General features: G+C 43.2%; 1 protein-coding gene across 1 annotated transcript; it reads left to right on the top strand.

Moving 5' to 3' along the window:
- Positions 1-7897: 7897 nt before the first annotated feature.
- On the top strand, positions 7898-8851 carry LOC311126368 (forkhead box protein B1-like; the record flags this gene model as incomplete). The annotated part of the gene is made up of 1 exon (XM_084200376.1): positions 7898-8851. The coding sequence occupies one exon, from the start codon at positions 7898-7900 to the stop codon at positions 8849-8851; it is 954 nt and encodes a 317-aa protein (XP_084056502.1).
- Between the last annotated feature and the right edge of the window lie 9518 nt (positions 8852-18369).

The raw sequence follows: 18369 nt of genomic DNA, 5'->3' as shown, positions 1-18369 counted from the left end.
AGAGAGAGAGAGAGAGAGAGAGAGAGAGAGAGAGAGAGAGAGGATGCTATCCATCTGGTAAACTCCTGAGCCTCAGCTGTAGAGGGTATCTGTGGCCAAACGCACCAGGAGGCAGCCAGCTGTTAGCAGCACCAAGACACAGCTGCTGACAGCACCAGAGGGTTGTCTCCTTCAGGATTACAGGGTTATGTCTGATGTATCTATCTATTGGACCTAGCCATGCCACCACGTGTGTTGTGTCACCGCTTGGCATTGTGCGTGGTGATCTTAGGCTTGTGTGCGGCTGCTCGGCCATGGGAACCCATTTCGTGAAGCTCCTGACGTACAGTTCCTGTGCTGACGTTGCTTCCAGGGGGGCAGTTTGGAACTCGGTAGTGAGTGTTGCAACCGAGAAACAGACGATTTTTACGCCCTACGTGCTTCAGCACTCGGCCGTCCCGTTCTGTGAGCTTGTGTGGACTACCGCTTAACGGTTCAGCTGTTGTTGCTCCTAGACGTTTCCACTTCACAATAACAGCACTTACGGTTGACCGGGGGCAGCTCTAGCAGGGCAGAAATGTAACAAACTGACTTGTTGGAAAGGTGGGATCCTATGACGGTGCTACGTTGAAAGTCACTGAGCTCTTCAGTAAGGCCATTCTACTGCCGATGTTAGCCTATGGAGATTGCATGGCTGTGTGCTCGATTTTATACACCTGTCAGCAACGTGGCTAAAATACCCGAATCCACTAATTTGAAGGGGTGTCCACATACTTTTGTATATATAGTGTACTTACATACCCAATTCAGACAGATGTGGGTATATTACCATAAAACAAATATAAGCCACTGTTTATATGAGCCCCTTTCAAACAGCCCCTTATTCACCACTGTCCAGCAGGGTCCTGTGTAGCTCAGTTGGTAGAGCATGGCGCTTGCAACGCCAGGGTTGTGGGTTCGATTCCTACGGGGGGGCCAGTATGATTTTTTTTTTAAAATATGCACTCTGGATAAGAGCGTCTGCTAAATGACTAAAAATGTACAGATGTAAATATCCCTTTATACATATCAGTGGGTAACTGGCAAACTGGGAGGGGGTGTTGTTAAACCAGTGGGGGCTGTTTGCATTTTCAAATTAGGGAGGTGTTAAACAATGGAAGTGTGAATTAATTTACCTGCAGAGAAGCAGAGAACCATTCACACAGACCTGATACCATTTTCGTTTTTTTTATTTCCCCTTTATTTAACCAGGTAAGAAGCCAGTTGAGAACAAGTTCTCATTTACAACTGCGACCTGGCCAAGATAAAGCAAAGCAGTGCGGTAAAAACAACAACAACAACAACAACAACAACAACAACAACAACACAGCGTTACATATGGAATAAACAAAAACGTACAGTCAATAACACAATAGAAAATATATATACAGTGTGTGCAAATGTAGTAAGTTATGGAGGTAAGGCAATAAATACCTGCAGAGAAGCAGAGAACCATTCACACAGACTGGATACCTGTATTTTGGTTACAGGTTCTGTGGAAATGCAGGAATGATGACTAGGTCTTTAGGTGGCGTTTTATTGGCCATGTTCTTTTAGCCCCTCCCCCTTTCAGACATACCAAAAAAAGCAGGTCAAAAGAAGCAGGCCTGGTATATCAGTGGCATTTGGGTCTGTGTATGAAAGGGGTTTATAGACATGACATTTTACTAGAGTGGATGGGAGACCCAAGGTATGCTTTCTCGAATTATGGTATATTACCACATAAAGCATCAAAAACAATTTGATATAGATCTATTTCTTTTCCATTTATACATGCTTTAATGTAACATACTGGATTTTATGGCCTTAGTTCTACTGAAGAATGAGGAAACGTTTAGGCTATCTTTCAGTAGGCTAGTGCCTGGTTAGTAGGACTGCCTTTACGGCCCGCGGCGTTTAGGGACCACGTGGGAATCATTGTGAATGGAATCCTATCGGTCCTAATGATCGCCTTGGGGGGGTTTAGATTCCTTCCCAGCATTGATCTAAATTCTAAACTCCTTTACGGTTGCTTCCTATCGTTCTACCGCTCCGTTTGAACCAGAAACAGAGCGATGGTCAGTCAGGTGGAATCGCAGACTGACCTCGGGGAGTCAGCCCTTGCAAGCTGCTCGTCTCCTCCACTCCTCCACCTTCCAATTTATGCACCTTAATTGAGAGATCTTCTTACTTGATGTATTGTAAAATGAATGCTTAATTTATGTAATCACTCAATTAACGATAATTCCAGCATATGTTCAAAATGCCCAGAGGGTTTTCTTCTCCCAGGTACTTATTTTGATGTCACGGTGAAACAGCTAATTAATTTTACATGCATATTAATTTGGGGTCTGCTTGGAGAGAGTCCCTCCCTCCCAACTCCCATCCTCGCGTTGCCTTATTTGTGAGTACAGACTCAGACCCAATATTTACCTTTTTAACCTTTTTGGCGAACATTTTTAGATAATTTAAATTGCATTATTAATATTGTTGCTTAGCCTAATTCATGTCCCGTTTTGTGTGTCTTTAAAATTACATTCCGTTTTTATTTACCTTAGTTTATGCACATCACACATTAGCTCATCCTAATGCAGTGTTATCAAACATTGCATTGAACTTGTAAAAATGGAGGAGAAAAAACGTTATTTCAGGATCAAATAGTTTACATTTTACAGCCTGTCATCAAACCGTTATGTGGAATCCGAAAACAATGAAACAAAAAAAGCATAAACACTTGCACTGAAACCTCTGAGCTGAAAGCTTGGGCATACATAGGCTACTCTATGAATGACAGAAGTGTACTTTCTATTTCAAGGTATGTGACGCATTCTCATCTTTACTGGTGAATTAACGATTCCCCTTTAATTAATAAGAAAACCCGCGGCAGGCAACCTTGAGTGCTTCTGTATGATAATGAAGGAAAATGAATGAACTGAATAATGTTCGTTAAATCTAAAACACGTCTCCCTTCACTCCCTTCTCTCCCCCCCTCCCTCCCTGTTCCCCTCCTCCTCTCCTCTACTTTAGTACTAAAAGGGCGTTGAGTGCCTTAATGAGATCTCTCTGTAGTCTAATTAATTGACGCTGTCGTTTTGAATATTCATAATATTCCTATACAGTAGCTCTGCGTTAGTTAGCGCCGCTATACGGTACTAATTGTACTGTGCAGCACCAGCTCATGAAAGAGTCCCGCCATGAACTATTACAATAAATTATGCTCAGATTCACCAGAGTAAAAGTATCGTCTCAGACACCTGCCAATAAGTCAATTTATATATATAGTGGTTATATGGCCCACAAAAAAAACACGTTTTAAATAGCATTCTGTTTATTATGTTTAAAGTAAAATATACTACTTCATAACAATAGCCTAATATGTCACAATAAAAAAAATATTATTATTAATAATAATATTAATTATTATAGATTTACATTTGAGTCATTTAGCAGACTCTCTTATCCAGAGCGACTTACAGTTAGTGAGCGCATACAGTTTTCATACTGCCTCCCCCCGTGGGAATCGAACCCACAACCCTGGCGTTGCAATAGTATAAATACATATATGGCATTAAACTGGATATAGGCCTATTTTATATAAGTTATGCAAGTTATAGTGAAATAGTTTGTTTGAAGGTGTTAATGTCATTAATTAGTTGTTTATGCAAATGTTTTAATTGACAATGTAAATTACACCGCCAGCAGTTGCAGTTTGTTTATTCATAAAGTTTTTAGTAAATCTACATTGCCTCCAGATAAAGCTGACTAATAATAATAATAATAGTGATAGGATGAAGGAGGCCCGTGTTGAGTTTACTGCACAGCGATCACAGCAGGACCTTGATCCAATAACAACAGCACCAGGTGACGTGAAGAGAGAGACATCATGACATTCACCAGGATTCACTGACATCACAGTGGGGTCTGAAAATCCACAGGTCACAGAGGCTGGACTGCTGTTTTTAGATATTTATAACCACTCTCTATGTATTTTTATATATAGCCTAGTATATATATATTTTCAATATATCTATTCTGATGTCTTGGGTTGGTACAGGTGTATGATATTAATTTGATCTCCCCTGTTGTTGCAGGAAATTCAAACTTTTATACAAGGCTTCTAAATATTGTAATTGTCACTTTTAAAATGTCAGACTTGATTTGCACTGACTAAAAATGTATCAACCCCTACAAAAATGTCCATTAATTATAATCCACACAATAATTCACATTTCCTGTTGCAGCATGATTATGTTCATGCTGTGATGTAGCTCAGTTTATAGAGCATGGCGTTTGCAACGCCAGGGTTGTGGGTTTGATTCCCACAGGGGGTATGAAAAAAAATAATGTATGCACTAACTGCAAGTCGCTCTGGATAAGACTAAAATGTTAATGTAAAATGTGAGAAACTGGTCAAATTAAGATCCTGCATCTGTACTTCATTTTATGGTTGGGAATAGTGTAGGCCTTTTCACCTTTAATACTGTGGGCCTATCCACTTGACTTGACCCATAATTGTTTTATCATAACATTCTGATGTGTGCCCATAATAAATAATTCGTGGTCATAGGCTAATGTGATTATTTCTATTTTAATGAATAACTGAATGCAGGTTTCATTCACAGCTTTAAATCCATGTCTGTTTCCAGCGCACTGTAACGCGACATGTTGTTTTTGCATATTTTCCTGGCGAGAATGTGCCATGAAAACTCACTATAATTTTCCTATAAATGTGTATGAAACGTATAGTCGAGCTATTAAACCTTTTCAGGGATTTTTTCTTTGTATTTATTTTTGCAGTTCTTCAAGTCGTTCTCAAAGTAGATTATAAATGAACTTCTCATTTGAGACAGTTCATGTTTCTGCATAATATTGGTCCCCCAATTTACATTTACTAACCAATCTTTCTGACAAGGATATTCAGCTATCATTTGTTGCTTTTGGAACGAAGGCGATTTTTTTTTTTCACGGGGGGCAACATTTGTTTTCCTTTGTGCTCCGGTGCAGCAGTGGAGAGACGACGTGTGAAAGTGGCTGTTAGGTCCGCCTTTCTCCCTCCCTGACCCTTCTCTTTATCCCGGTCGCCCTGGGAATGGCACGCATCGCTACTCTACTTTAGAGGAGCAACGGAGAGCGCCTTTGTTTGAGTCCTTTTGGGTCGCACAAAATTGTTCTCCGTTCCGCCGCTGCAAAAAAGCTACTTCAGACCAGGAGCAGGTTCACAAGTGCAATGCAATTTGGCTTAGCTCAACCTTTTGTTCCGCTTGTACAAATGACCAAACAGCGCTCACATTATACAGTTGATCTACTGGGGATTCAACAGGCTCTTTTGGAGAACGGGAGAAAGGGGAGTTCATCTGTTCAGAATCATGGTAGCGGAATTTTTCCTCAATCCGCAGCTTTGTGAGATAAAACGTATTGGACAGATGCAGCTAAAGATCAGTAGCGTAAAAGATGATTAAATGTTAAGGAAAAGTTAACTGAAATCAAAAGGTTAAATGGTTTGATGGGAATTGTATTGTGCAACACTGTGAACATATCCGAAAGTCAGGGCCTTTCTACCCCCTTGACGCTGAAATGACAATACACATTGTAAACATTGTATTATAATAACAATAATCTAATAATAATAATAATAATGTTAACTAAATATACATTGAGTTTTTGTATTTTTCTTATACTGTTTTGATACCAACATCCATACAGCTTGTCCAATCTGTTCACAGACATTAGCATCGCAACAGAAACCACAGATGATGAGTGACTGCCTGCACCACACCGTTTCACTCTAAAGGGGTTGGATTACCACAGGCCTGCATCCCGAGTAGCTTTATTCTGGCTCGCCCCTGCAGCTTTTCCGTCCGAATCATGATTCCGTGTATTGTGGACGCATGGAGAGAAATTAGCATAGATTATGAGTTGGTCCGAGAGTGTGTGTGTGTGTGGTCCCCTCTCATTGGGATGTGGCCAGGCAGAAAGGGAAGGTGCCTGGCTGGGAGGGTGAGCTCACAGAGAGAAGAATGTCCATTGATCTGAATACGCTCCCATTAGGTTCACACTCACATAATTGACTTATTGGTATTTTATACAGTTTCTATAGCATTGTCGTAAGACTCGTAACCACCAGAGATTTACATTTCAATGGCTGGCTTAATTTAAATCTGTTCATCCGCGTAGAAAGTGTATTTTGTTTGGACGTTTGCTGTCACAGCTTTGTGGGAGTCGGCTGGTAAACACTCAAATATTGGTATTGCTATTAGGCCTATACCTTTGTAGGCTACTTGAAACAATTAAATAAACAAATTATAAACATCGCCTCACCATATGCATGTATCCCATATATTCAACTGTACATTTCAAATCAAACGTTTATTAATTGTGCATTTGGGGATTACATATACCGTGCATAACACACTCAGCATATCCCCAATAACTAGTTAGAAGATATACATTTTATCGATCGCTCCAAACAAAGTTTTTCACATGAATTCGTGCACGCTCTCGGACGCTGAATGGACACACACACACACACACACACACACACACACACACACACACACACACACACACACACACACACACACACACCACACTAAAGGAGGGAAAAATACTAGTCAGACAAAAGTAACAGTATTCAAGGGGAGTGTATTGAGCAATTTACAATACACTCCAGCAAATACATTCAGGAAAGAATGGTATATTATCCCAAAGGAGAATTAACAGTTAACAGTCATGTAAAGACGTTAATTTATATGAATTAAAATGACAGAGTAAACAAACTATGTTAGTCACCAGTTAGATGACTATAGATCACAGATTGGTACACAAAAATGTCGATTCAACATCAGTTCAATTCACACTTTCCATCTTAACAGCTCAAACTAAAATGTAAGCAATGACACGTCTTTCAACACGAAACAAAACTTACAAATGACAATACAGAGCAAATAGCGAGGCTGTGCCAAGAAGCGACGGCCCTCCATGCCAAACATCAAATTGCTTAGTAGCTCTATTTTAAACGCAAATAGTTGACTAAGCACCCCTTCTCGGTCCACAAAAGGTTATCTGCATACCTTCACACTGCGTAACCGGGCTTTCATCGCCCACCCTCACACTTCAAATCCGGTGGGTCGCTGTGTCTTTTCACCCCTTTGCTCTGTCTTCAAATTGAAATTATTTCTATTGGCTCAAGGTGTCCATGTAAATAGGTGTAAATGAATCCAGATTATGCCTTTGCTTTCTCCTCGGAGCGAGTAGCCCCCTCCTCTCCTCCCAAAGCGATTGTCATGTGATAGCGAAGAAGTGGCACATTAATGAAGCGGCTCCACGGGGGTCTTTTCTCCTGTCACCACATTAAACTATCACACGGTTCCGGGAAGGACAAGGAAGTAGCAGCTACTTAGCTCTGCTCATCACAACAAGGGCCACAACATATCGGGAACCATTCAGAGAGTCGTGGTGTGAGGGGGAAGGAAAAGCTTATTGCTGCTTGCTTAACTAAAGATTGCGCATCATATAGGCCATCTGAGGGAGAGGAGCCTGTTTTCATAGGACGGCTGTTTTCAAGACCCACAGCCCATAAGCGCTGAGTCCACGGAGGAAACAGACAGTGAGTGCGTTGCTGTATCTCATGCATCTTGGCGAACTTTCAGTAACTTTTATGCGCGGGGATATTGCAGTTTTTACTGTGCGTTATAAAGGCAATCTATGCGGCGAATGTATGGAGTTTTACACGTGCAGAATGTTGTTTTGAACAGTTGTTTTGAACAACCCGTCCTAGAGTGATACTTCTTTAAATGAGTGTAGGACAAAGTTATATTTCCCCTGCTTGTCTGAGAAGAACTGGAAGAACTGTAGCCCAACGCGCCTTTCAGCATAGTATTTTGACAGAAAGTCCAACAGAATGCCTCGTCCGGGGAGAAACACGTATAGCGACCAGAAACCCCCCTATTCCTACATCTCCCTGACCGCCATGGCTATCCAGTCTTGCCCGGAGAAGATGCTCCCGCTCAGCGAGATTTACAAGTTCATAATGGACAGGTTCCCTTACTACAGAGAGAACACCCAGCGGTGGCAGAACTCCTTACGGCACAACCTCTCTTTCAACGACTGTTTTATTAAGATCCCCAGGCGGCCGGACCAGCCGGGTAAAGGGAGTTTCTGGGCTCTCCATCCCAGCTGCGGAGACATGTTCGAAAACGGAAGTTTCTTGCGGCGTCGTAAACGCTTCAAGTTGATGATGATGGCGTCCGAGCACCTGGCGCAGAGCAAGACGTCGGACGCTGCCCACTATCTCCAACAGCAAGCCAAACTCCGACTGAGCGCGCTGGCAGCTTCTGGCACACATCTCCCGCAGATGTCCGGTTACAACATAGGAGTCTCTCACCAACCGTCAACTTTCAAACACCCGTTCGCGATCGAGAACATCATCGCCAGAGAGTATAAAATGCCAGGCGGGCTGGCCTTCTCCACCATGCAGTCCATGTCTGCTGGCTACCCGCTGCACAACCAGCTCACCACGGCCTGGCCTCACATGTACAGCTCTAGCGTCATGGACACGGTAGCTCCCATCTCCATGACCAGTGATTATTCGGCCTACGGAATGCCCCTCAAGTCTATTTGCTATGGCGGGCAGAATCTACCTGCCATCCCCGTGCCAATCAAGCCCACCCCTACTTCGATGCCAGGGCTCTCGGCACTGCCAACACACATTCCAGCTTTCTTAGCGAACTCTCCCCAGTCTCTCAGCCCCACGTCTCCTCAGACAGCTACCAGCCAAAGCAGCCCTGCCACGCCGAGCGAGACGCTCATAAACCCGGCCTCTTCGGCCATGCAGTCCGTGGTGTCGGTGCACTGACATGACGTTAGCGCACGGGACTTTATTATAAACTTCTGAAAAGAAAAGAGACATGATTATCAACTTCTCCAAAGCGGTATTTTATTGTTTGGTCATTCATGACAACCAACTAAAATATGCTCTACAATCATAAGGCAAGAGATTTGGCGTTTTGTGGTTTATCGATGTACTTAGATGTATTACTTGAGAATTGTTGTGGCAGTGACTCTTGTCTTTCTGTGACACGCATATAGGCTACATCGTTTTGTTACCTTTTTAGGTCATTTAAGAATAATCCAATTATGAGATTGTCTTCAAAAGCACTGTCTTTATCCGTATCTATATTCTTGCTTACATTTTATTGCAAAGTCTCCAATAAATATTTCAATTCAATTAATCTAAAAAATCGTAAAACAATTCCCATTCGTTATTACCTTTGAGAATGTTGTCGGAATAATTTTTTTTTTGTTGCATTTTCGTCAAGATAAAAAGGCCAAGAAAATAAATAAATGAAATCAACTTTGTAAATTAAATTTAACATGTCTTTTAGTTCCTGTTCACCTTAATGCGCATTGCATTTATACCAAATAGCCAATCTAGTTTTTAGGAGAATTCAAAAAATGAACAATCACAGAGGTGACATTTCAAATAACAAAACTTGAAAACAGATATTTATGTTTTACTTTGGTGTCTGCATTCAAAATATTTGAATTGATACAAGAATATAAATGTGTAAACTGCACTTTTTTTTGTTGGATGTTTTAGATGATCTGTAGTTTACAGATCTATCTGTAGTTGTTCTGTGGACCATTTAATTAAAAAAAAAATATAATACTGTGGTGACCGGATGTATAAAATGCAGTATATTTGTAGGTTCTCTAAAACGCATGCTATTTCCAAACGTTGTGTTGTATTTGCTGCAAGCATGAGTGCTTCTCCAAGTGTGCCATGTGTCTGCAATAAATTATTGGTCATCAAAAATATTTTCCCATTAAAAATTGCGTAAACATCATGTTACATTGCAGTGTGTATTTTTAACAGGTTGTTTAACACACACACACACACACTTTTAAATGTTTTAAAAATATATATATAGTGCTCTATTAAACCTGATTGTAGGTGTTGTAGAATTATAGAATATAGTAGTTTAGATTATTATAAAGTCTAGTAAGCTAGTAATAATAGTGTTAACGTAATTGTATTGTTTTATTTTCACACATGATTCATTGAGGTTTATTTGACACTGGATCCCATTAAACCATATTTTAAGCAGAAATTAACTAGATTAAAATGCATGAAGGCAATTCAGAGTGCAGATCTCAGTTATTAAACAGGTTACAGGTGTGTAAGGGGAAAACACGCATTCCTTTATGTTCTAACGTTAATGACAGTTACAGGCCTAATATTGTATTTATACTACAGTTATACTAATATTACGATATTTATGAAATTATAGTTGTATTTGCATAAATAAATAATAACCAAATAATATCCAATATTCCACCCAACCTATATTTACAAACTCCCTTTGAGACAATATTCCTTAAGGATGCAAATGATAAATATTCAAGGTTATAACCGGTTCCTGGGGATTTTCTCAACTCAATCCCCCAAGTATAAACAAATATATTAGGATTCCATCACTGTATGCTATTGACTAGGCCTTCATCAAATACATGCCCCCCCATCCACTTCATTCAGTCCATTCACTTGAATAGGGAACGCAAAGAATAGCGAAGTTAGACCGGGCCACCGATGTAGATTTAGCCCTTTTTCAATGAGACAAAAAGAGTGATTTTCACCAACACATTGCTGACTGGGGGGACTTGGAAACGAGTTCTGAAAACCTCTTTGGAATTTAAATGTACCCCTCCCCCCCCTGATCCCCCCTCTCTCTGTTTGGTCTGTTTGCACAACATTGAATTGTTTTTTGGACAGTGCCAACACAAGAAGTGCATAGACGTGACACTTGCCATTTTTTTTGTCAACGATGTGAAATGATGAAATTAACTTTTCTCATAATATAAAGTGCAAACACACACAAAAATTACACGAGAATACGTCGTATTTCGCCTTTCTATTCATCAAGCGCTGAACTGGGCTAGAGGAGCGGGAGGATGTTATGGTGCATTCCAATACACCCTCATCACTCTAAAAAAAAAAAAAAAAAAAAACTCTATCGCAAATTTGTTGATACAGCATTTGAATAATGTTGGCGGTGTTACGTCTTGTCCTTAAATGTGCTTCACCAGAGGTTACAGTCAGAACATTACCGAGTACATCTATTACCGAAGGCTACAGATGCACCATACACAATCGCAATTTATTTGTGTTTTTAGAAGCAACGTTTTTAGGAGCTCTTCATATCTCAGTCTTTCTCAAGGACAAGCAGAGACATGTCCCGTTTATTCTATTATAATAGGGTTGTTACGGAAATATATATTTATAATTGGGTAGTTACAGAAATCTATATTTATTTTTTCTTATAATAGGGTAGTTACAGAAACATATATTTGCATATATGTGTAGTGAACTAACTTCAACAATTTTACTTATCCCTTGATTGAAAAGTATCTTGGAATTCATGTAAAATCTAACTGTCAACCAGGTTGGTTGGCTTTGAAATTATTTGTGTTTAACAATTAGGTTTAATGAATTAAAGTACAAATTATGAGGATTGCAATCAATGCATAATAATTAATTATCACCGACATTTTGAAGGCCTTGAATTCACTGAAAGTATCCAATTCAATTTCATAATTCCAGATGAGCAAACCTACCTCATGAGCTAGAAGTTCCTTTTAAAAAGTTTTTGAATGATACTGTAGTTGTATATGAACATTTACAAAAAAAACATAAACTTTGCACTGGTTTAAACATGTCCCTCTGGGATTTCATGATTTGAACTCTGGCAATGAGAAAGAATGAGATGCCTGGTAGCTCCTAATGTACACATTACGTTAGAAATACCAAGTCAGTCTGAGGTCCTACCCTGTAAGCTGCCATTATCAAAACGCTAATTAAACATAGGTTCACACAGCATCCCTTCCTCCAAAACCTTTACAATACAACAGGGTTTCAGTGTGAACGAGGTCCCTTTGTAAAGCTTCGTGATGTAATCAGCTGCATTATATTAAAATAACTGCTGCCCTTGTCACCTCGGCTATAAGACCCATCCAGTCAGATATGAAGGTTAACACACACACACACACACACACACACACTCACACACACGCACACGCGCACGCACGCACACACGCACACACACACACACACACACACACACACACACACACACACACACAGGCTAGTGAAATATAGCTCCATCTCCAATTCCTTCCTGTACAAAACCACAATGTTGTTATAGGGTTTAATTAAGAGCCTTCATTAAAGTGGCTGCCCATCCAGTGTAATTAGTATGTATAATTTATGCGTTGCTTATTGCACGAGGGCAGTGGCCTGCATAATGAACTCAATTTAACCTTAAGTATGGAAAGGTGGAATGGACAGAAATATGTTATTTATAATGTGTTTACAGTGGCGGTAATGTCACCGCCACGGGAGTGGAAATCACTTCAGCCAGAACTTTGTCTGTGTTGAAGGTTTCAGTAAAGGGCCAGAGAGAGATGATTTATTGTCCTGGAGCTGGCATGGCATGGCATTAATATGACTATAAATCTCAGAGCTGAAGGAGCTGGCATGGCATTAATATAACTATACATCTCAGAGCTGAAGGAGCTGGCATGGCATTAATATGACTATACATCTCAGAGCTGAAGGAGCTGGCATGGCATTAATATGACTATACATCTCAGAGCTGAAGGAGCTGGCATGGCATTAATATGACTATACATCTCAGAGCTGAAGGAGCTGGCATGGCATTAATATGACTATACATCTCAGAGCTGAAGGAGCTGGCATGGCATTAATATGACTATACATCTCAGAGCTGAAGGAGCTGGCATGGCATGGCATTAATATGACTATACATCTCAGAGCTGAAGGAGCTGGTCTATAAATCTCAGAGCTGAAGGAGATGGTCTATAAATCTCAGAGCTGAAGGAGCTGGTCTATAAATCTCAGAGCTGAAGGAGCTGGCATAGCATTATAATAATAATAATAATAATAATATGCCATTTAGCAGACGCTTTTATCCAAAGCGACTTACAGTCATGCGTGCATACATTTTTGTGTATGGGGTGGTCCCGGGGATCGAACCCACTACCTTGGCGTTACAAGCGCCGTGCTCTACCAGCTGAGCTACAGAGGACCAGCATTAATATGACTATAAATCTTAGAGCTGAAGGAGCTGGCATAGCATTAATATGACTATAAATCTCAGAGCTGAAGGAGCTGGCATAGCATTAATATGACTATAAATCTCAGAGCTGAAGGAGCTGGCATAGCATTAATATGACTATAAATCTCAGAGCTGAAGGAGCTGGCATAGCATTAATATGACTATAAATCTTAGAGCTGAAGGAGCTGGCATAGCATTAATATGACTATAAATCTCAGAGCTGAAGGAGCTGGCATAGCATTAATATGACTATACATCTCAGAGCTGAAGGAGCTGGCATAGCATTAAATATCAGAGCTGAAGGAGCTGGCATAGCATTAAATATCAGAGCTGAAGGAGCTGGCATAGCATTAATATGACTATACATCTCAGAGCTGAAGGAGCTGGCATAGCATTAAATCTCAGAGCTGAAGGAGCTGGCATAGCATTAAATCTCAGAGCTGAAGGAGCTGGCATAGCATTAATATGACTATAACTCTCAGAGCTGAAGGAGCTGGCATAGCATTAAATATCAGAGCTGAAGGAGCTGGCATAGCATTAATATGAGTATAAATCTCAGAGCTGAAGGAGCTGGCATAGCATTAATATGACTATAAATCTCAGAGCTGAAGGAGCAGGCATAGCATTAATATGACTATAAATCTCAGCGCTGAAGGAGCTGGCATAGCATTAATATGACTATAAATCTCAGAGCTGAAGGAGCTGGCATAGCATTAATATGACTATAAATCTCAGAGCTGAAGGAGCTGGCATAGCATTAATATGACTATACATCTCAGAGCTGAAGGAGCTGGCATAGCATTTAATCTCAGAGCTGAAGGAGCTGGCATAGCATTAAATCTCAGAGCTGAAGGAGCTGGCATAGCATTAATATGACTATAAATCTCAGAGCTGAAGGAGATGGCATAGCATTAATATGAGTATAAATCTCAGAGCTGAAGGAGCTGGCATAGCATTAATATGACTATAAATCTCAGAGCTGAAGGAGCAGGCATAGCATTAATATGACTATAAATCTCAGCGCTGAAGGAGCTGGCATAGCATTTAATCTCAGAGCTGAAGGAGCTGGCATAGCATTAAATCTCAGAGCTGAAGGAGCTGGCATAGCATTAATATGACTATAAATCTCAGAGCTGAAGGAGATGGCATAGCATTAATATGACTATAAATCTCAGAGCTGAAGGAGCTGGCATAGCATTAAATATCAGAGCTGAAGGAGCTGGCATAGCATTAATATGACTATAAATCTCAGAGCTGAAGGAGCTGGCATAGCATTAATATGACCATAAATCTCAGAGCTGAAGGAGCTGGCATAGCATTAAATATCAGAGCTGAAGGAGCTGGCATAGCATTAATATGACTATAAATCTCAGAGCTGAAGGAGCTGGCATAGCATTAATATGACCATAAATCTCAGAGCTGAAGGAGATGGCATAGCATTAATATGACCATAAATCTCAGAGCTGAAGGAGATGGCATAGCATTAAATCTCAGAGCTGAAGGAGATGGCATAGCATTAAATCTCAGAGCTGAAGGAGCTGGCATAGCATTAATATGACTATAAATCTCAGAGCGTAGACTGTTTCTGGTAGAAGAGGGCAAAACCAAACTAACTGCTGACGCACGCACGCACACACACACACACACACACACACACACACACACACACCACTCTCAGACAGTAGCAGATAATGTACGAGTTAAGGCAGGTAACTGATAACAGATCATGTATTCACATGTTAATAAAGCAGTAAATATATCTTGTTGGAGCGTCTGTCACGGCAGTCGCCGTCAGAGTTCTCTCGGATGACCAGTCTTCTCCAAACTTTGTGTCATTGATACATTACGGCCCATAATGAATCTCTCTGCTGATTTACAGCGTCTGACTGTGTCTGTGAACTCTCCCCAACTAGCTAGGTGTATCATGATGGAACAGGCTGTCCATTAATTTATTCATATCTATTATTTACGCGTATTATTTAAATTTGAGATCCCAACTGTTGCAAGAGCCAAAATGTCACATTCCTACATCAACCAATTAAATTACTTGCGATGTTTATCGTTGGGTGTTTTGTTTTTTTCCACGTAATATATTTACACTGGACGGTAGCAGATTCCCTCCTAAATAAATACAGGCAGTAATTCATGTTCTAAACCAACAGCTCGGCCGCAGTCCCAAATGGCACCCTATTCCCCTACATAGTGTACTACTGTTGACCAGGGCCCTATGAGCCCTCGTGAACGTAGTGCCCCTATGTAGGTAACAGGGTGCCATTTGGGACGAGCCCGTCCTCTCCTTGCAGCTAGCTAGCCTCTCATTAAATATCCTGTAGCTAATGAGGAAATGCGCTGAGGCAGATATTTCTTTCTTTATTGGAGCCCTCACCTACAGGATGAACAAGACTGAGGACAAAGCAGTGACTCTTTAGGCAGGATGCTATTTGTTTTCTAATGGCTCGAGTTTATATGAGTAAGTTCCAAATGGCACCCTATTTCCTATGTAGTGCACTTCTTTTGACCAGAGCCCCTATATAGAATAGGGGTGCCATTTGAGACATAACCTATGAGGGTCTTCACACATACTAGACTTGTATCGACAATCCCGTCAGCTCCACGTGTTACTGCAATGTATGTAAACGGGCGATCTTGTCATGTATCGACCGCTGCCTCACAACAGTCGCCCGACAGTTGACCCCCTCCAAGCAGGCCACTGTAAATAGAATTGTCTTGTTGAGCTCAACACTCTTACAGTAAAACTTGTAATAGCAGAGCAATGTTTTTGAAACAGCTGAAATGTACAGATATTTTTCCTTATTTTCGAGACTTGTTTTATAGATATTTTTTTTTAAACCTGTAATTCTAGTAATAACCTGTTACATTCTGAAATTGTCGCCATAGCTTTCAATCTCAATATATATATATATTTTTTTTTTGGTTGTCTTGTCTGTACTGGGCATACCAAACATGCTCAATGGGTAACATGTCTGGTGAGTATGCAGGCCATGGAAGAACTGGGACATTTTCAGCTTCCAGGAATTGTGCACAGATCCTTGCGACCTTGGGGCTGTGCATTATTATGTTGAAATATGAGGTGATGGCGGCGGATGAATGGCACGACAATGGGCCTCAGGATCTCGTCACAGTATCTCTGTGTCATTATTATACAGAGATGGTTATATACAGTGGCAGCAGGGGTCTGGTCCACTGTGGCAGTGTAGGGGTCTGGTCCACTGTGGCAGTGTAGGGGTCTGGTCCACTGTGGCAGCAGGGGTCTGGTCCACTGTGGCAGTGTAGGGGCCTGGTCCACTGTGGCAGTAGGGGTCTGGTCCACTGTGGCAGTGTAGGGGTCTGGTCCACTGTGGCAGTAGGGGTCTGGTCCACTGTGGCAGTGTAGGGGTCTGGTCCACTGTGGCAGCAGGGGTCTGGTCCACTGTGGCAGTGTAGGGGTCTGGTCCACTGTGGCAGCAGGGGTCTGGTCCACTGTGGCAGTGTAGGGGCCTGGTCCACTGTGGCAGTGTAGGGGCCTGGTCCACTGTGGCAGTAGGGGTCTGGTCCACTGTGGCAGTGTAGGGGTCTGGTCCACTGTGGCAGTGTAGGGGTCTGGTCCACTGTGGCAGTGTAGGGGTCTGGTCCACTGTGGCAGTGTAGGGGTCTGGTCCACTGTGGCAGCAGGGGTCTGGTCCACTGTGGCAGCAGGGGTCTGGTCCACTGTGGCAGCAGGGGTCTGGTCCACTGTGGCAGTGTAGGGGTCTGGTCCACTGTGGCAGCAGGGGTCTGGTCCACTGTGGCAGTGTAGGGGCCTGGTCCACTGTGGCAGTGTAGGGGCCTGGTCCACTGTGGCAGTAGGGGTCTGGTCCACTGTGGCAGTGTAGGGGTCTGGTCCACTGTGGCAGTGTAGGGGTCTGGTCCACTGTGGCAGTGTAGGGGTCTGGTCCACTGTGGCAGTGTAGGGGTCTGGTCCACTGTGGCAGCAGGGGTCTGGTCCACTGTGGCAGCAGGGGTCTGGTCCACTGTGGCAGCAGGGGCCTGGTCCACTGTGGCAGCAGGGGTCTGGTCCACTGTGGCAGCAGGGGTCTGGTCCATTGTGGCAGTGGGGGTCTGGTCCACTGTGGCAGTGTAGGGGTCTGGTCCACTGTGGCAGTGTAGGGGTCTGGTCCACTGTGGCAGTGTAGGGGTCTGGTCCACTGTGGCAGCAGGGGTCTGGTCCACTGTGGAAGTGGGGGTCTGGTCCACTGTGGCAGCAGGGGTCTGGTCCACTGTGGCAGCAGGGGTCTGGTCCACTGTGGCAGCAGGGGTCTGGTCCACTGTGGCAGTGTAGGGGCCTGGTCCACTGTGGCAGTGTAGGGGTCTGGTCCACTGTGGCAGCAGGGGTCTGGTCCACTGTGGCAGCAGGGGTCTGGTCCACTGTGGCAGTGTAGGGATCTGGTCCACTGTGGCAGTGTAGGGGTCTGGTCCACTGTGGCAGCAGGGGTCTGGTCCACTGTGGCAGTGGGGGTCTGGTCCACTGTGGCAGTGTAGGGGTCTGGTCCACTGTGGCAGTAGGGGTCTGGTCCACTGTGGCAGTGTAGGGGTCTGGTCCACTGTGGCAGTGTAGGGGTCTGGTCCACTGTGGCAGTGTAGGGGCCTGGTCCACTGTGGCAGTGTAGGGGCCTGGTCCACTGTGGCAGTGTAGGGGTCTGGTCCACTGTGGCAGCAGGGGTCTGGTCCACTGTGGCAGCAGGGGTCTGGTCCACTGTGGCAGTGTAGGGGTCTGGTCCACTGTGGCAGTGTAGGGGTCTGGTCCACTGTGGCAGCAGGGGTCTGGTCCACTGTGGCAGTGGGGGTCTGGTCCACTGTGGCAGTGTAGGGGTCTGGTCCACTGTGGCAGTAGGGGTCTGGTCCACTGTGGCAGTGTAGGGGTCTGGTCCACTGTGGCAGTGTAGGGGTCTGGTCCACTGTGGCAGTGTAGGGGCCTGGTCCACTGTGGCAGTGTAGGGGCCTGGTCCACTGTGGCAGTGTAGGGGCCTGGTCCACTGTGGCAGTGTAGGGGCCTGGTCCACTGTGGCAGTAGGGGTCTGGTCCACTGTGGCAGTAGGGGTCTGGTCCACTGTGGCAGTGTAGGGGTCTGGTCCACTGTGGCAGTGTAGGGGCCTGGTCCACTGTGGCAGTAGGGGTCTGGTCCACTGTGGCAGTAGGGGTCTGGTCCACTGTGGCAGTGTAGGGGTCTGGTCCACTGTGGCAGTAGGGGTCTGGTCCACTG

Source organism: Coregonus lavaretus (assembly GCF_964263955.1).
Source record: "Coregonus lavaretus genome assembly, contig: HAP1_SCAFFOLD_2161, whole genome shotgun sequence".
Lineage (NCBI taxonomy): Eukaryota > Metazoa > Chordata > Actinopteri > Salmoniformes > Salmonidae > Coregonus > Coregonus lavaretus.
Note: the sequence above shows the minus strand (reverse complement) of the source record. Positions and strands in the feature narration are given on the sequence as shown.